The sequence below is a fragment of the Rhea pennata genome, unplaced genomic scaffold (assembly GCF_028389875.1).
Source record: "Rhea pennata isolate bPtePen1 unplaced genomic scaffold, bPtePen1.pri scaffold_32, whole genome shotgun sequence".
NCBI lineage: Eukaryota > Metazoa > Chordata > Aves > Rheiformes > Rheidae > Rhea > Rhea pennata.
This window is the reverse complement of record NW_026907679.1, coordinates 3,839,534-3,859,060: the sequence shown is the minus strand read 5'-3', so window position 1 is coordinate 3,859,060 and position 19,527 is coordinate 3,839,534. Positions and strand designations below refer to the sequence as shown.

At 52.0% G+C, this 19,527-nt stretch overlaps 1 protein-coding gene across 1 annotated transcript in view; it reads right to left on the bottom strand.

Moving 5' to 3' along the window:
• Positions 1–2,838: 2,838 nt before the first annotated feature.
• Positions 2,839–19,527, bottom strand: part of LOC134154590 (adenylate cyclase type 10-like) — a 49,756-nt gene continuing 33,067 nt past the window's right edge. Inside the window, exons 36-47 of the mRNA XM_062601265.1 lie at positions 18,999–19,221; positions 18,497–18,604; positions 17,949–18,127; positions 17,249–17,405; positions 16,564–16,768; positions 16,389–16,485; positions 16,044–16,159; positions 15,019–15,136; positions 13,882–14,077; positions 13,185–13,373; positions 3,728–3,811; positions 2,839–2,862 (exon numbers count right to left, since the gene is read on the bottom strand). Of these exons, the coding sequence (XP_062457249.1) occupies positions 2,839–2,862; positions 3,728–3,811; positions 13,185–13,373; positions 13,882–14,077; positions 15,019–15,136; positions 16,044–16,159; positions 16,389–16,485; positions 16,564–16,768; positions 17,249–17,405; positions 17,949–18,127; positions 18,497–18,604; positions 18,999–19,221 (1,696 nt within the window). The remainder of the gene's footprint in view (positions 2,863–3,727; positions 3,812–13,184; positions 13,374–13,881; positions 14,078–15,018; positions 15,137–16,043; positions 16,160–16,388; positions 16,486–16,563; positions 16,769–17,248; positions 17,406–17,948; positions 18,128–18,496; positions 18,605–18,998; positions 19,222–19,527) is intronic.

The window sequence follows — 19,527 nt, the reverse complement described above, 5'->3', positions numbered from 1 at the left end:
TCAACTCCTACTTTTTCTACCACCTTCATATTTTTGCTTTTTCTCAGAAATTCTGTGCATTTTCTTCCTTTTCTTTTTGTACATTCTCCCCTGCTTTCCACCATTTTTTTCTCTTTTCCACTGAATTCCACTTGGAGGTTTTGTGTGTGTGTGTGTGTGTTCCTTGTTGCTTTGGGTGTTTTCCACCACTTGGGGGGCCAGGTTTTGCTGGGTTTTGCATTTTCCACCGTTCCTTGGAAATTGCGATGTTCTCTGAATTTTTCTGTCATGTGCCAGTATTTTTTTTCATTTTGCTATTTTTTGCATTTTTAGCCCTCCTTTTGCATTTTCAGTCATTATGCTTTCTGCAGTTTTCCAGGTATGGGGTTTTTCCATCATTTTCTGCTCTTTTCAACCCTTTTTTTCATTTTCCATTTTTTGTGGATTTTAAAACATTTTCTGCTCTTCTGTATGCATACTCAGAGTTCAGCTGAATATATTGGTTCTTTTCATCCCTCTTTCTCTTTACTCCATTTTCTATGTTTTCTCTCAACACCTCTCTACTTTTCACTTCTCGCATTTTCAATTTTCTGGAATGGCCTGACATTCTTCTACTGTTTTCTGCTATTTTTGCATTCTCTGTGGGGTTTTTTAGTAGCTTTTATTTTGTGGGAGACATTTTGGTGAAGTTTTAATTTTTTGGTGGGATTTTTGGCATTTATTCTGCAGGTGATTTTGTAGTACTTTTGCATTTTCCACCGCTTTGGGGGTTTCATCCCACTTTCCATCATTTTCCCTGTTTTCTGCCTCTTCATGCATTTTTCCACTGCTTTTGCCTCGTCCTCCAATATTTTCCACCCTTTCCGCTGTTCCTCACCGCTTCCTGCCGTTTTCCACAAGTTGCTGAACTCACGGAGGTTACGGCTGAAGTACGTAAAGATGGAAATCCTACCTAAACTTGGGACTGGGAATCTTGTACGATTCGTGGAGAGAATACGGTCTTCTCTGGTTGGACTCGTTCATTCGTGATTGAGAGCCGTTGCAAACACCCGTTTCCCCTCTTCTGCTCTCATCTGGTGTAAGTCCTGTTTGTGGAGACCTGGGCGATGGACTCCTACTTGCCTCCATTTCCTGCAGCTGCCTTGGGCTGTTTTCTGCTGCAGCTGGTGACGTGTGGTGGTATCACCGGTGGTCTCCTTGGGTGAACATCTCCCCGGTCCTTTGAATTTGGAGAGGACGGTCATTGCCGGCAGCTGGTGGCACGGAGAGCCCTGGGGTAGGGCAGGAGCTCTGCTGTCCCCGGCTCATCCTTTGGGATCAGCTCCACGGAGCAGCATCTCCTTCAGCCTGAAGATCTCAACGTCCCACGAAATGTCTTGGAAATGCGTCTCTTTTCTGTTTTGGTTGGGATAACTGGCTCACGTTGCCTCCAAGCTCCTTCCAGCGGCAGCCATGCCCACCAAGGGCTGCCAAGATGAAACCACACTCAACACGCTCACGGTCGCCGAGGAGGTCTCCGCCGATCTGCTCGTCTTCATCCCACCGCTTACATGCAAAAAAATCCCCTCGTTTAACCACAATTTTAAATCCAATATGAAAACACTTCAATGCAGCAAAGATTTGAGGAAGTTTCCATGACTCACAGCCCTTAGGATTTTGGAAAAGCATCAGTCTTACGTGAGTAAAAATGATTTATTCCCTTTTTTTTCGTTCTCACCTGCTTCGAGCTTTCCTCCAAAGACCAAACACACGTCACAGAACGAGCTTCCCCCAACGCTTAAAAAGCAGCCTCTCGCCTAGAGATTAATGTTGCATTTTAGCATTTCACTAAATCCCCTCCAGATTAAATTAAACCGCACTCTCCGAAGGGGAAGCGGCCACCGAGCCCTGCTGGCAGTGACCGAGAGGACGTTTCCCGGATGCGTTGGAAGGATAAAAATGATCCGTTCTCTTTTTGATCGTTGGAAGGCGCCAGTGAGGAGCAGCAAAAGTCAAATTTTCTATGGGTTTTTTTTTTAAGTTTTGTTGCTAGTGATAAGGTGCCTCTTGGCTGGGAGCACAAGAAGGACCCAGAGCAGCTTCTTGTTCCACGGTTTAAGCAACAGAAACTTGTTGCCGATTCAATATTTTATTTGACATGATCAACCAGATCCAGCCACGATTCTCAGTTCTACCACTGCCCCTTGAGGGACCCAGGCGTCCGGGTGCCCCTTCTCACTCCCTGCTCTCCCCCACACAGAAGGGACCCAGGCGTCCGGGGCTTCCACGCTGAACCTCCCCCCCCAACCCCACTCCCCTGGGTGAGTGAGGGGCCCAGGCATCCAAGGCGTCCAGGAGTCCAGGCAACGCAAGAAGTCCAGGACAACCCAATTCTCCAAGGGACTCAGGCTCCTGGGAGGGTCCCAGGCATCCGGGCATGCTGCCACGCCGCTCCCCGGCACTCGTACAGAGGACCCAGTGTCTGTGGCCAGCACCACCACACCCTTCCCCCCTCCCCACACCTCCTCGGACGCTGGGCCCCCCGCGAGTCTTCCAATAGTTACTTTATTTTAACATCTTTAATTATAGACAGTAAAACGGGGGCCAGGCCAGGGGGGCAGCTCCTGAGCCAGTGCCCCCTAGACGGTCGCCCCCTGCCCCTCCCCCCCATTGGTGGGTCACCCCTGCCCCCCCAGTCCCCCCCCAGCAGGTGGGGAGGGAATAAATATAATCCAGTGTATTAAAAGCCATCGGGGGAGGGGAGACACCCGGGGGGGGGGAGGGTGTCACCCCCGGGGAGTGTTGAGACCTCGAGGGGGTGTTGTCATCTCGGGGGGGGGGGTCACATCATGCCCAGCTGCAGCAGGGTTTTGGCGTACATCATGGGTTGATGTTGGGATGAGGCTGTGGGGGAGAGCGGTATTGGCGCGGAGCGGGGGTAAATACCGCCCCCCCCCCCCCCCCCCCCCGGCAAACAACCATCCCTGGGGCAAATAAATACCCAGATCTCCCTGTTCTAGGGGAAGGGGGAGAAATAGGCTGCTGCCCCCCACCCCGAGTGCTGCAGGTTTGGGGGGGCCTTCTGGAGGGTTGTGGGGCTACAAAGGGGGTTTTATGGGCCCTTGTGGGGGTGGTTGGGACCCCGGGGTAGGGGGGAGTTGGGAGATCCTGGGGGGGCTCCAGGGATTTGGAGGGGGGCTCCTGGGAGGGTTTGGGGTCCCAGGGGTGTTGGTGGGGCCCGGGGAGATCTGGAAGGTCCCGGGCGGGTGGGGGTCCCGAAGGGGGATCTGGGGGGGCCAGGGCAGTGACAGCACCTGGGGGGGTTGGAGTTCCTGGGTGCAGGGGGTGGTGAGGTTGGGGGATCCAAGGGGGGGTTGGGGGGATCCCAGTGGGGTTTGGGGGACTCCTGGGTCCCAGGGGGGTTTGGGATCTCCTGCAGTGGGGGGGGGGGGGGAAATCCCAGGGGTAGCTGAGGGGCCCTGAGGGGAATCCCAGGGGTAGTTGGGGGGAACTGGGGGGTCAGTGGTTGTAGCTTAGGGGGTTCCCAGGTGGTTTTAGGGGCCATGGGTGCATTTAGGGGCTCAGGGGAGCTTTAGGGGATCCCAGGGTGGTTTTATGGGTCCCTTGGGGGTCTGGGGGTCCCAAGGGAGGTTTTGTGGGGCCTCTTTGGGAGGCAGGGTAATTTGCAGGAGCCCCAGGGTGTTTTAGAGGTGTCCCTGGGGCAGTTTGGGGTCCCCAGGGGGCAATTTGAGGCAGGTCCCAGTCTCACCACTGCCGTGAACTGGGGGAACTGGGGCCGCAGGTCGCTGCCATGCAGGTGGATGCAGCAGCCCAAATGTTGCCCATTTGGTTGCTGAGGGGACACGTCAGGGAACGTGTGGATTTGCCAGGGGATACTGGGTGATGTGGGGACACGAGGGAGGTATGGGGATACCCAGGGCCAGCGCTCAGGGACACCTGGGGACATGGAGGACCAGTGCCTGGAGACACCTGGCGTGTCTTCTGCAGGTGGCCCTGCAGCCGCATGGGGACACCGAGGCTCGGGGACACCCACGGACAGGGTGGAGGGGACTCCCAGGCACTCCACGATGTGTCCCGCACCTGGCACAGGGACACTTAGGGATAGGGCTGAATGGACCCTGAGGCACAGGGACACCAGAGACCAACACTTGCAGGCACTGGGGACCATGGCAAGGAGACATTGGCACATGGAGGACATTGAGGACAAGGGGTGACACTGACACCAAAGCTCGGGGACACTGCAGACAACAGGGGATGAGCATGGGGCAACAGAGACACCCCAGGCAGAACACTGAGCCTTGGGGACGAGCACAGTATGACACCAACACCCAGGGGACACTGGGGGGACAAGCCTCAGGGACTGGGGGACAAGAACAGGGTTACATCGAGCCTCAGGGGCACCAAGTGATGAGCATGGGGTGACACCAACACCCAGAGGACGCCGAGTCTTGGGGACACTGGGGGACAAGTGTGGGGTGACACCAACACCGAGGAGACACCAAGCTTCGGAGACACTGGGAGATGAGCTGTTCTAGTTAGATTCCCGGAGGCCAAACATCCAGTTTGGCCAGCCAGCACAAACTCACACACACACACACATGCAAACACTGTTCAGTAGCAAGCAGTTTATTAGTAGATACTTACAAACAGACCGACTCGATGGTTATCTCGAGAAGGACCACCTCAATGCTTGTCCTGATCGTCCGCATGGCAAGAGAGAGAGTCAGCAGGCACAATCTTTTCGGGCATCCCCGAGGAGGCAATGTGGTCCTCTGTTGTGTAGCAGCCTCTCCCTCCTTCGGAAAACTCCGGCATTTATGATTACTTGCAGTAGGCGGGAGTCTCGGCAACTGGGGCCAGCAAGTGCAGGGACTCTGGCCCAGCTCCGCCCCAGTTGCATAACCGGGCTGTGATACTGCGCACGCGTGCAGACTTATTTCGGGGGCCACATTTGACTTTGGGGGTCGCTATTTCACTACTCTTCAGCTTCCGACCTTCACGTTGACTGCTTCTCATTGTGATTCTGTGGCTGGAAGCCACAGAATCTATATGTGACCAACCGCTTTTCTTTCTCACAGATTTCCAAGACCTTGTTAGTTACTTATTTGTATCCCGCTTAACACAGCAGTATTGTTCTAGGCACTAAAATGTTACAACACTAGAGTATTCTCACCAAGTAGCAGGTGGTAGAGATACAAAAAGTTACAACACGGACCATTCCCATCAAGTATCATGTAGTACGGATACATCATTCTATACACATATATACATCCATATACATCTACCCATTTAAGATGGGTTTCCTGACACAGTTTTGAAATACCTCTTTTAAGTGTTTGGTTCCTTCTTTCTACCTTACCGCTAGGCTGGGGTCTCCATGGAATGTGTAATTCCCATTTCATCTGTAAAAATTTGGATGTTCCTTGAACCACCTCTGAAATAAAACGAGGTCCATTATCTGAGGATATACCTTCAGGAATCCCAAATCCAGGAATTATCTCTTTTAGTAAAATTTTAATTACTTCTTTTGCACGATTGGTGGAGCATGGGAAGGCTTCTGGCCAACCAGAAAAAGTATCTACCAAAACAAGTAAATCTTTAAACCGACCACATTTAGGTAATTCAGAGAAATGTGTCTGCCAGTGTTCCCCTGGGGTTAATCCTCTTCTTAGTTCTCCCATAGGTGGTTTCTTCTGAATTCTGGGGTTATTTGCACAACAGGTGGGACATCTCCTTACAATAAGGTCAGCATTTGATAGCATTTTTGATCCCACAGCATATCCTTTTACGCTGCTTATCATAGCATCTGCTCCCATGTGAGTTTCTTCATGCAGTCTCTTGAGGAGCACTTCCATCATTTTGGTTGTAGTTAAAACTTGTCCATTGGGGGTGACCCACCACCCTTCAGCATTTTTTGTACATTTTAGCCTTTCTGCCAATTGGTTTTCTTTGTCTGAATATTCAGGAGGTCTCATCTGTATTTTTCTACTGGGTAGTAAAGCCCCAATCACTTGTCCTGCTAGTGCTGCCTTTTTGGCTGCCATATCTGCTCTCCCGTTTCCTTGTGCCACTTCACTATTTCCCTTCTGGTGGGCTTTGCAATGCATTATAGCTACTTCTCTGGGTTCCATTATTGCTTGTAACAATCTTAATATCTCTTGTCCACAGTTTATATTACTTCCTTGAGAATTTAAGAGCCCTCGTTCTTTCCAAATCTCTCCACGAGCGTGAACTACCCCAAAAGCATACTTTGCGTCAGTATATATATTTACTCTTTGGCCCTTTCCGATTTCAAGGGCTCGTATAAGGGCAATGATTTCAGCCTTTTGTGCTGAGGTGTTTTGTGGCAATGTTTTAGCTTCTGCTTCTTTCCATTGAGTCACTACTGCATATCCAGCCTTTCTCTCGCCATTCTGTGCAAAGCTGCTACCATCTGTACATAGCTGCACATCTGGGTTCTGCAAAGGTTCATCCTTGAAATCAGGCCGGCTAGAATATACTTGCTCTATAGTGGCCAAACAGTCATGTGGTAGCTCTTTTTGCTCTTCACCACGTAGCAGAGTAGCAGGGTTTAAGGTCAAAACCACCTTTAAGGTAATATCCCCTTGTTCCAATAACGCAGCATGCTATTTTACCAGTCTGCTCGGGGAAATCCAATGATGCCCCTTTTGATTTAAAATTGCTGATACTGCATGTGGTACAAAAACAGTTAAGGGCTGTCCCAGAGTCAATTTGCGGGCCTCTTGTATTAATAAGACGGTGGATGCTATAGCCCGGAGGCAGGCCGGCCATCCTTTACTTACTTCGCCTAATTGTTTAGAAAAATATGCCACCGGTCTTTTCCAGCTCCCAAGCATTTGGGTCATTACTCCCGAGGCCACCTGCTGCCACTCATGCACATACAATTGAAAGGGTTTAGCCATATCTGGGAGTCCCAGTGCTGGAGCTTCCATCATTTTCTTTTTTATTTCATCGAAACTAGCATGGCATTCTGGTGTCCACTCTAACCATTCTCCTGGACCCTTTAGGGCTGCATATAAAGGTTTAGTTATCAGCCCAAAACTAGGGATCCATATACGGCAAAATCCTGCCATTCCCAAGAATCCCCTCAGGTGTCTTTTTGTGCGGGGTACTGCAATTTGGCATATAGCCTCTTTTCTTTCCGCTCCTAGTGCACGTTGTCCTTTCGATATTTTAAAACCAAGATACTGGACTTCCTTCTTTGCAGTCTGACCCTTTTTCTTTGAAACACGATACCCAGCAAGTCCCAAAAAATTTAACAGACTCACTGTCACCTCTAGACATATTTGCTCTGAATCCCCCCCAATCAAAATGTCATCCACATACTGTAAAAGAGTGACATTTTTGTTACCTTCCTGCCATTGGGCTAGTTCTTTGGCCAAGAGCTCACCAAACAGGGTAGGACTGTTCTTGAATCTTTGAGGAAGAACCGTCCAGCATAACTGCTCCTTCCTCCTCTTAGTGGGACTTTCCCATTCAAAGGCGAAAATTGTCTGGCTTTGTTCTTCTATAGGAATACAGAAAAAAGCATCTTTTAAATCTAGCACTGTAAAACAATTGTTAGTCTCAGGCACCGAGGCTAAAAGAGTATATGAGTTTGGCACGGTTGGATGGATATCTTTTGTTATTTGGTTCACTGCCCTTAGGTCCTGGACCAGTCGATATTCTTGGGAGCGCAGTTTCATTACCGGCAGGATTGGTGTATTGAATTCAGACTGACACTCTCTGAGCAAGCCATATTGCAAGAAGGCATTAATTAGGAGTTCCAATCCTCTACGTGCTTCTAGCTTGATAGGGTACTGATGCACCCTCACTGGCTTCGCTCCTGGTTGTAGCTCTATTTTGACCGGAGTCGTGTTTTTTGCTTTACCTGGCTTTGTTGAGGCCCAAACCGAGGGAATCACCGCATCCAATACACTTGAAGGGATACTTGCACTGTTATCGTCTGGAGCTGATCCCATCAAAAGGCAGATTTGTGCTCTCCATGCCGATTCTGGACGGCTGTGGAGTTGCACGGAACTCTCAGAAAAGGTCACCTGCGCATTCAGTTTGCATAGTAAATCCCATCCTAATAAAGGGAGGGGACACTCTGGCATAGAGAGAAATTCATGAGTCAATTTAGTGCCTCCAATCGTACACTCCATTGGTTGCAAAAATGGCCTGAAAGCTTTCCTTCCTGTAGCCCCAACAATGGTGGTAGTAGCCTTACTTAAGGGTCCTTTACAACTTGTTATCACTGAATGAGTGGCTCCACTATCTAATAAAAAATCTACAGTTTCATTCCCCAGCTTTACTGGAACCAGGGGATCAGCTGAGGAAATTCTAATTTTCTCCCCCCATCCCCTTCATCCCATATCTGACTCCTCTAACATAATTAGGTCGGTGTTTGCTGGGCTCTGTAGCTTTGTTATCCTTCTTCGATTTGGACATTCATCTTTCCAGTGCCCTTCCTGTCTGCATATTGCACAAAGATTTGGAACCAAAGCGGGTCTAGGGAGGCCTCCTCCTGGCCTCCCTCCCCTTCCACCTCTTCCTCCTCTGTTACCTCTTCTGCTTCCCCTGCCCCTGCCTTGGAATTCATTCCTCTGGACAGCTGCCAGGAGAGGAGCCTGCAGTTTCATTCCATTTTGTGTTTCTCTTGTTCTCTTTTCATCTCGGTTATTCTATACCTTATACGCTATTTCTATCAGCTATGGAATAGACATTCCCCCAGCTCCATCCACCTTCTGTAGCTTCTTTCTAATATCCTGAGCTGACTGGCCAATGAAGAGCGTATTAAACAGCCGTTGATTCACTTCCTCATTTGGATCCAGGTCTGTCCATTTTCTGGCTGTTTCGCATAATCTTTCGTAAAAGGCCGAGGGATTTTCTTCAGGCCCTTGCGTTACTTCATACAATTTTGATACATTCTTTGGTTTTGGAACCCCATACCAAACCCCATATAAAATTAGCTATTGATACTGCCTCAAGAGCTCCCTACCCCCGCTCCTATTTGGATGCCACTCGGGATCCTTTCTGGTGGGTAAATAGACCTCAGGATCCCCCTTTCTGTCCCTTCTCTCACCCTCTTCTTTTGCCTTATCAACTACCAGCCTCTTTTCTTCTCCTGTCAGGAAAGTATTCAACAGCGCCTGCACATCTCCCCAGTTAGGATTATGAGTTATCATAATAGTCTCCAAAAGCTGATGCAGCTTCTCAGGATTTTCCCTATATGATCCAATAGACTGCTTCCAGTTTAGTAAATCCGAGGTTGTAAAAGGAACATGTACAAATACTGGCAGCCCTTCTGGTCCCACTGCTTGTCTCAAAGGAGCCTGTATAGCAGGTTGTTTCCGTCTCCTAGTTTGGCCAGAAACAGGGCTGGACTCTTTGCTTTCTAGCGGGGGTGGGGCGATGCTTCAACTGAGGTGGAATCGTTTCCACAAGAGGAGAGTATTGCCAGTAGTTGTACATCCTCCTGCTCTTCTCCATTCAGAATTTGTCTGTTAGCACAATACCCGCTCTCTTCCTTCTTTCCTACTGCACCCATTACAGATTCCTCTTCACTTATAAGTTCACATTCCCTTTGAATTTCTGGGTCCCTATATAGTGACATAAAAGCCTCCACATAGGGTATTTCATCCCACTTCCCCTTCCGGCAACAAAACAGCAGTAACTGTAATATAGTGTTATGGTTCAAGGTCCCATTTTTTGGCCATTGCTCATCACATTCCAGCTTATACATTGGCCGCCATTGATTACAACATCTTTTCATTCTTTTTTTGTCATCCGATCTCCTCCAAAAATATCCCAGTGTTTCAAAATACAACCCAAAGGGCTACAGGGAGGAATCCTGGATTGGCTTGATCCCATGTCAATTAGCTAGAAATACCAACCTTATTACCTAGAAATACCTTTTTTCCCGTACCTTTGTGCGCACTCAGCTCTGAACCTTCTGGTCAATTTAAGGCAACCCTTGCCAAGCGTCTACGGGCGACTTTATTCCTTTATGCGCACTCAGCTCTGACCCCTCTGGTCAATTTAAGGCAACCCTTGCCGAGCGTCTACGTGTGACATAATCCAACATAATCTTCCACGGAAGTAAGTAAATTTTATACTCACCAATCCAAAGATTCACACACACACCCCTTTTGCCCTGGCAGAAATATCTCTGGTCGGCATTGCACCTTTGAGTCTCTTGTCGTCCCGACTTTGGAGGGAGGTGGGAGGAATCCCCAATCAACAGGTCGGTGCGTGCTGGAGCTCGATCCGATCCAGTCCACTGTCAGGAACGGCAGGGTGATCCAGGCAAGGCCTTCTGGCAAGTCCCACCTGGGTTGCCAAACTGTTGTCCCCAAAATCTGGGTTCTGTTACCCGGTGTGCAAGCAACCAATAGAAACACAGGGTCGAGACATTTGTTTATTTCATTTCTGCACACAGATGGGTGCTAGGTGGTAGATCCACAAAGCTAGCACACCTTCTCCCCCCTCATTCTTGATTTATACACACTTTTCAGGGAGTACTTTATACAAATCTTTCTATTGGTTACAGTTTCATTACATCAGGTAATCGCTCTGCGCTTGCACTTTCACATTCCTGTTAATTAGCATAGGAAGCGAAGAAGAGGCGGTAGCATCATTATCATGTCATTTCCATCTCATTCTTCATTTAGGGGTGTGAAGTTTAATATGTTAATAAGCCTTAATAAACCTAAGGTCACTCCTGGGTTATTCTGCTGTTTTTGTCTTACCTGCCCTTCACATTCTTCAAAGTGCTGTGGTTTCATCAAGGTTCTTTAGCTGGAGCTGGTTATCCTTTGCAGTACTGTTTTTCTCTCCCCCTTGTCCTTGAATCTTGTTAACTATTTGCAAGTTTTCTTTCTCACAGTATTTCTCTAACATCACCTGCTGCTCCTGCAAATTCACTCCAAGGTCAACAGCACAGACACAAAGGACTTTGGCCCCTTCTCTGCTGGAGCTCCCCTGCCCCCTCTCACAACTGCTTGATTTTGCCTGTCTTCACAGCATTTCCTGATTCTCTCTGCAGTGGACACGGAGGATTTCTTCTGCTACTCAAGACCTGTGGCAACAGTTTGGGAGCTGATGAGTCAGCAGGTGTCACAGCTTGCAGGCAAGAGTGGGCCTCCTGGATAGCACAGCCCCGATTCCAGCAGCATGCGCTGGTGCCTCCCACCAGTGGGCAACCTCTGAGGCGCCTACGGCTTGAGGCACCACACTGCAGGGCTGTGACGGAATGGAGTGATGAGAGATGAGATGGCACTGCAGAAACTCTCACTGCTGGTAGAACAGTGGGGAACTGAGTGATCGAAAGGAAGCCAAGGCAGTTGTAGGCAATACTGAATCCTGACTGGATCAACAGATGATTGGGCTTGCAATTGGTTTAAACTGTGACTTCTGGGGAGAACAACAGTGCGAACTATGAAAGATTAATGCAACCCCCCAAAGTGTGGACCCTGCTCTGGGCAGTGGGACTTCCCCCAAGATTCTACCCAGTGAGAAGTGGATGCCCGCACCGCGATTCCCCCGTGACCGATGGGGCATCTTAATTCAACTGTCTGGGAACAGGAAATTTGTCCTTTGGCTTCTAATGGGTCTGCAGTCATGTATGTGGGATGCTTCACTTATATTTCTTTATTAATCATGGACTACTGCAGCAGCAAGGTACTCCCCAATTAAGGGAGGGCCCTGTGGCAGCTTACAGGGAGTTTATACAGGATGCCTTTATCCAGAGAATGTTACTTTTTTTAAAAAATAACAACACCTACCATTTCATTATCAGGGATAGGAGTACATAATACTCTTACCAACTTCCCTACTTTGGTGGCTGTAAACTATGTCTTTATTTTAAAATGTTCTCTCTGCCAAGGACCTAACATCTGTGTCTTCTTAAGAAACACCTGCTGCAGGACATGAGTTCCACCAAGGACAGGCATTTTGCTCTACTAACTCATCACAAAGGTATAACCCTAGACATCCCCTTGTGTATAAAGGCTGCAGAGAGAACAGAAGTTGCATTGTGCCTACCACCCCCAATCCCGTGGGGCTGCAGCAAAGTGAAACTCCAACAAGAGAACCAAACTGGCAAAGAGCTGGGCAGAGACAGGCCTGAAATGGCCCGATGCATTACCTCTACCCAGGAGAATGAATACTACTTGGGAACCACTATAGAACTATAGGAATTAACTAACCTCCCAGAGCTTTACCTTCTCTGGAGCGCTTTGTGCCTTATTTATCATATTCCTCACTTGATGGAAGCCTAAATGCTAAGCTCTTCAGAATGCTCAGACTGTTTTGCTTTTTGGTTTTTGTTTTGAGTATTGGCCTTAGTAACTGTGTAGGTGTTGGTTCAGTTTGACTCAGGTTGTGCAAACATTGTTGTGGGAAAGGAGAGAACGAGGCAGAATACAAGCAGGGGGGCGAAGAATGATGCTGAGTATATTAAAGGAAGAAGGAAAGGAAGAAGTGCTCGGACTAGCAGTGTCAGAATTTAATTCCTGGAGAAGAATCCTCCCTTTGCAGTGCTGGCAGCTTCAGCAGGTACCTGGAGCTACAGACCTCTGGCTTTGCTTGGTTCAGGTGCGGAAAATGTGGGGCTGTCTTCAGCCACAAATCTCCCAGGGGGCCTTTTCCAGTGAACCAGCACTCCTAAAGGAAGGGGGGAAAAAAGGCACAGTGAGAGCTGAGAAGAGCACGTGACCTCCAGAGCCATGACTTCTGCCTGGGAAGGCAACTAAGGCCTCTCTCAGCAGCTTGTTCCACCCATCAGCCAATGAGCCATGCTGCCAAAACCCCTCAGCGAGCAGAAGGAGAGGCAAGGCCAATTCAGACACAGCACATGTTGACCCTGGCCTCCCAGAGCTGCCTTAAGGAGCAGGGAAAGATTCCACTTCACCACTGCTCTGCCAAGCAGAGATGCTGCAAAGGAGCAGCTGCAGGGCATACTGCTTCCTCACGTACCAGTCCAGCCCCACTTGGCAGAGAGAGATCACAGCTGTCTCTACCTTCCTCTTGAGCAGGGCTAAGAGCACCTACCAGCTCACACAGGACTTTGAGCACATGCCCCTGAAGCTCTCGGGGGGCTCTGTCCGGGGCTACCTGCCACAGTACAGTGCGGCCCACCTTCTGCTACAGCAGGCTCAACTTCTGCCCGGGAAGCAACTCAAAGGCACAGGTGAGCAACTTACAGTGCTCATCTCCAGCCAAGTCTTCTCCAGCAGGTTGCCATGGTCTTCACAGGCTTGGAGGCCCTGGTTGAGGCACAGCACGCTCTGCTCTTCATTCCCCAGCATCAGGAAAATGTAGGCTTTCAGGTGGTAGACTCTGGGGTAGAAGACGGGGCTTGTGGAGCACCGAGAGAAAACCTCTTCGGCGAGCTGCCGAGAAAACAGCAGAGAGGTACATCAGGACAAGTCAGAGAGCCCAGCGATGGCTTGGCACAGAGAAGGGCACCAAATCCCCAAAGAGGAAAACCAGCCACAAAGAAAGGAGGAGTGCACAGCTAGCAAGGCTGAGGTACCACACAGATCTCTCCTGAGCCCTAACACCTCCTATGGAGCAGGCATTTCAGCAGGGCTCACTAGCTCATGGCTGAGCAAGGCTCTTCTCCTCTCCTGTTTGGGCCAAGCAGTCCCATAAGGGAATTCTCACGCGCCCAGGAAGACTGCCTTCACCTGACTGCCTTCTCGTCCCCCTCTTGCTGACACCTCTGTTACAGGAGTCTTTAGCCATGTTGATCCCTAAGCCACTACCCTCTGGCACTACCCTGACTCCATCCTGTCGTGGCTGCTTCTACCTGCACAGGTCAACCCACTGCTGCTAGCAACACAGCTTTCCCCAGAGGGCCCTTGCAGCATGCCCCTCCCCTTCCTCCACATCCCTTACCCTTAGAGCCCTGCGGCAGCTCTCACGGGCCCTCCACAAGCCCTGCTCCATGTTTTTTTTCAGCACCAGGCTATGGCACTCCAGGAGCCGGCTGCACGCTTGGCTGGCCACAAGGCAGGCGCCAGTGCTCTTCAGCAGCCTCTTGGCCTTTTCAAAGGGCTTCTGGAAGTTGTCCCACTGCCCAAGCCTTGCAAACCTACATTGTCCAGAGGAAAAAAGGAAACACAGACAAACACACACTCAGGCACATTTTGTAGAGATGAGCAAGTAACCAAGAGGTCTCCTAGGCCATAGGCTCCAGCCCCAACCTGGCTTCCAGAGGCAATGCACCCTCTAGGACAAGGAAGCTACTGGGGGCGTACTGGGGGGCTGGGGGGCTGAACCGCAGCATGTTGTAGCTGCTCCTGATAAGCATCCCTGAGAGCACTGTATTGTAATCAGGCAGCAGTAGCTCAATTCCTTCTCTCCGCGTGAACTTGGTGTTCTCGTCTCCCTGCTACATCACAGCTGAGAAGGAATCTACTGCTGTCCCTCCCAAGAGGGTCCTCTCCGCTCCCCTTCCCTCCAGTTTGCTTGACCTGCTTATAAACGTGTGCACATGCGTGTCTGTTTGTGAGCCAGCGGCACTCAGCACTCCCCCACAGTGATGAGCGAGATCACAGGGAAACTGCAAGGACTGGAACCCAGTCCCTTGCAGGCACCCAGGAGACACAAGCCATGCTAGGCAGCAGACTGGGACAATGGCTGTCTTCTCCCACAAACACAGCATTGCTCCAGGCCCTCGTGCCCTCTCCGAGCCAAGCTCTTGCACTTAGGCACCATTCAGCCTGCATCGCTTTCCTGCGCTGAGAGAGAGCCACACCAGTCCCCCCCCCAACATTCAAGGGGAAAAGGAAGGCTGTGGCTGAATGCCGCCAAGGCATCCTTCCCTGGCAGGGCTCCACAGCAGCACAACCTGGGCCTCCTTGCCAGCTTGTTCATCCTGCGTGGCCCCCCGGCCCCTTTCATCACCGTGCTCCAGAAGCAGCCGCCTTGGTGGACATGGGATGGGGGCATGTGATGAACGCAGAGCTCCCCCTTTCCCGGCCACAACCACTGCCTGGGCCTCTCCCCACTCAAAGCAAGTCTCCAACTTACCAAAGAGCCAGGGACGAATACAGTCCAAGCAGGATGCTGCTCTGCGCCTGGAGAAGGCAGTTGGCTTCGTTCTGCTCCACGAATCTCCTGCACTCTTCAAAGGACTTATACTGCCACCCTGCAATACAAATGTCTCTCAGAGAAGCAGCGAAGCAGCACCTCCCTCCCTGGCCTCACCGTGCCTCAGGCATTCAGAGCAGCAGAAAGCTCCAGCACAGCTGGCAAAGTTCTTGGCAGGCAAAGCACTCACAGAGCAACAAACCTCACAGGAAGCAGGCAAGGGCTGCACTTCTACCCTAGCTGCTCAGGGCTGTTCAAGTGCACAGAACTGCCCTTGAACGCAAGGGCAGAGAACATCAGGAAGGAAACAAGAGAACTCCCAGCTCCCCTGACACCATGCCTTGCCCTTGAAAAATCTGCAGCTTTCTAGCACTGCACAAAGGCACGCTGCCACTGAGCAGCAAGGACAGCGACCCCAGAGCACAGGCTCTTAGGTGCCTCCTGCTCAGGCACATGCCAGCGCTGCTAGCCCTGCTTCCTGGGGAGCCAGAGCACAGTGAGGCGGAGAAGAGCTTTCAGAAGGGGCAATCTCAAAACACAGCTAGGAAAGAGCATAACTAAAAGCACTGTCAAATTACTCTTGGCTCCCATGTTAGAAACGCAAAAGGGGAAAAAAATGACGAGGATGCAGGCGAAGAGAGAAATGCGCACAGCGGAAAGCTCTGTGGAGGAAATATAAGGATTGCTGGGGGCTCTGGGGTCATTGTTCTACCAGAAGAAAAACTGCTTTGGCCAGCGGAACTGTTTCCGTGTTTCCAGAGGACAGGGAAACCTGGCAGAACTCTTGTATTGTCTACTCTAGTCTCTAGAAGTCTTGTACTGACAGTGCACTTCTGCTTGTGCTGGGAGGGCTCTGCCTGTTTACACCTTGCACAAAGTCCCCAGCTCTGGCCCACAGCTCCAGGGGTGCAGCCTTGCCTGCCCAGCAAACAGGCTCTCAGGGGCCCTCCTCACTGAGCACTTACCAGCATCAAGCAAGAGGTCTAAGCAGCAGCAGAAGAAGCATGCCTGCCCAACGATCTCATCTGCTCCAGACACCTGCTCCTCTAGCCTGCACAGCACTGCCTCACATTCCGGGTACCTGGGGAGGAACACAACGAGCCTCCAGGGAGCCTCTCCACGGGCTGGGAGCCCAGGCAGCACCTCCAGACACTTCCCACTCCCCTTCCCAGCACCTCTCTCTCCCTCGTTTTCCCTTCTTTGCTCTTCCTCCCAACTCCGTCCCACTTCCTCCAGCAGGCCTGTTCTCACCCAAAGGTCCCTGACCCCTGACACTGCGCAACCCCGACTCTCTCCAGCACCGGGATTACCTCATCTGCAGAAAGAGTGCCGTGAAGAGGGTCCTGAGAACCATGTAGCCCAGGTCAGGCTTCTGCAGCTCCATGCAGAGCCTCTCAGCACGATAGCCTGGGAAGAGGACAAGCAGACTTGCACCGGCTCTCTCGGCAGAGATGCCTTCTTGCAGGCGGCGGGGGCAGTACCTACCTACGTCGACGGACAGAGGCAGATTTCCCAGGCTGAGGGTCAGATGGGACAGGGCCTGGGCAAAGCTGGCTGTGTTTAATACCCCTCCTCCAAAGAGCTGCACCTCAGCGCTAAGCTGCACGGCCGCCCGCCCGTATTGCAGCCACTCTTCCCGGCAGCCCAGGTTCTGGCAGCACAGCGCATATTCCAGGTAGGACAAGAGGACCTAGAAGGGTCCAAACACGACAATGCACACGACTCTGTCTCTCCAGGGAAATTCCCTGGCCTGGAGGGGACAGGCCACAACCCAGCTGCCACCTTCTCTCTTCCACTCTCACAGCGCGCACCCATACGACCAACTCTTCTTCCTCCTGCAACTGCTAACTGCAGCCGTGCCAAGACAGGGGCCCCCGGCCTTGCACACCAGTATTATCAAGAGCTACGAGGAAACTACAGAATACACACAGTGGTGCTGCCTTACAGCCAGAACCACCTCCATGCTCACAATTAGGACACAAATCCAACGCGAGGGACTACCAAAAGCAGCAGCAACCCACACCCTCTGGAAGTTCATCCGGAAAAGGGCAGGCACACGCACATCTTTGGGCTCTTCTTGCCGGGGGCAGGCCCTGCTGGTACTCTTGCCAGGCCAGGGAAAAGGAGCCGTGTCAGGGCGGGTCTGCTGCTGCAGAGAGAAGGCACTCACGTGACTCGCATCCTCGGACTCCTCGGCCGTGTTCACCTTCATGAGTGCTGCCAGGCGGGAGAGCCTCCGACTGCCGGCGGCGCTCTCCAGGCTGAAGAGCTGCCGCAGTAAGGACAGGCAGTGGCTTTGCCGGAACAGCCAGGGGAGCCTCTGCCTCCTGCCACACAAGGGAAACTGCTGGGCCACAGCCACTAGGCGCACTGTGCCCAGTCCCACGGGGCGGGGGAAGCAGGGGGATGGAGGAGACGGCTGCACCTCCTTGCAGAAGGGCAGCTGACACAGGCACGGCCGCAGCGATACAAGCGGCAGAACCAAGGAGCACCACCCAGGAAATATGACTGCTAAAGATGGTGCTTGGCACTACAGTGTAGGCAGGCCAAGCAAAGCTGGCCACCGGGAGGAAAAGGGGCCTTGCACGGGAGGCCTGCGCCTGGCTACAGCCTCTGAGCTTCCTCCCTCTCACAGCTCACCTGCGCTTACGCCGACAGGCCCACCTCCTGCTCCTGCCAGCACACTCCCTTCCCCTCCCCACACTCTGCTCCCCACTAACACCTCCCTGCTCTCACCAACACCATCTCCCATGCCAACACCCCAGTAGCTGCCCAATACAACCCACAGCTGCTCCACCCATTAGCCTCCAGCTCCCTCAGCAGCTTTCCCTCTGCCTAGAAGAGCCTTTGCTTTCCCTTCTGCTTCCTACCCTGCCTCCTGAGGAACGGAGGAGTCTCTGTTCTTCTTGTGAGAGGCATGCTCTGACTTTTCCAGCACAAGCTGCAAGGCAGCACCAGTGGAGGTCATGGGGAATTTCCTCTTCAGCAGGCTCAATGCCTTCCTGATCGTTGTCTTCGCCAGCTCCGTTTGTCCCATACGGTAGCAGACCTGCACAGCAAAAGGGCTTTCAAGGCAGTCCCGTTTGGCACAAAAGCTCATCCCCAGTGCATCAAGCAGCCCCAGGCACAGCTGGGAATCCTGAGCCTCCCAGCTACTGGGAACGCTAAGAACAGGGATACTGGGAAGGCTCCCAGAAGGCTCCGATTCAGCACATAACCAATAGCATGTCTCTGTCGGAATCAAGGCCAGGACCTCAGCTGGTTTTGGCCAGGAGGCAAAGGGGCCCCAGGAAAGCAGGCTGAGAGCAGCCACAGTTAGGTGGGCCAGGGAGAGCCTGCCCCACCCCACCCTACCCCACAGGAAAGCATTCAACTCCACCCACCGGGGGAGCCCACCAAAACCACCCTGTCACCTTACCTCTCCTTTGAGGCTCAGCAAAGTGGCTTCTTCAAAGCAAGCAAGCGCGTTTCCCTTCTTAGCCACCAAGGTCCTCAGCACTTCTGCTTTCTGCAGGTTCCGGAAGGCCTTTGAACAAGCACACAGAGAGCAGCTGAGCATCGCTGCCAAGCCTGTCCCCAGCCCCAGCACTCCCAGGTGCCTCACCTGCATCTGCCCCTGGTGATGCCCACCCAAGCACAGTCACGCTGCCTCTCACACCACGCACACAAGCACTCCTTTGCACCACCTCCTGGGAGGTGCACCTTGCACCAAGGGGCTGCTTCACGGCCCTGTCTCCCTTGCCACAGGAGAGGCAAACAGGAGGCAAATGCTGGGTCTCCCTCCCACCAATTCATCCCTGAGTCCCCACAAAGGCAGGCCCCCAGGCAGGCCCTATTGCAGTGGGGAAATGGGCTTGCCCAGGGCAAGGCACTTGAGAGGACTCCATGGGCAGTGGGCTCTGGCAAGCACGGCAACTCACCAGGTAGTTGTCGGAGACGTGCAAGTAGGCAGCCGCACCCTCCAGCAGATAATAAAAGGCTCTGGCTTCATTGCCCACTGCCATGTAGTGCTGAGCCAAGGGCACAAGCACCAAGTCCACAATGGCCTTGCAGCTGCAGGAACACTCCATACCCTGCGTCCAGTGGGTCTTGCTGGGCACCTTGGGCATCCATTCGGTCTTAGCCAGAAACCGCTTTGCCGCTCTGGAGACAAGATCACGGAGAAAGAAGACACCAAAGCACACACCAGCGTCACCAACACCGCTCCTTCAGCCTACGTTAAAGACAGGTTCTAGCACAGCACGAGGCCACACGCACGAAGGCACCGCACGGGAGCTGTGGGTTGCACAGCCTTCCCAGGCGTGCTGAGGGAGCTCGCTCAGTCCTTCTTTCTACCCCACACAACAGTGACCTGCACCCAGAGTTCCCTGGGCCCTCACAGCTTACAACTGACGCCACTGACTCCAGAGTGGGCTGCAGCCCCCCATCATTGCTATGACTTCCCCCTGT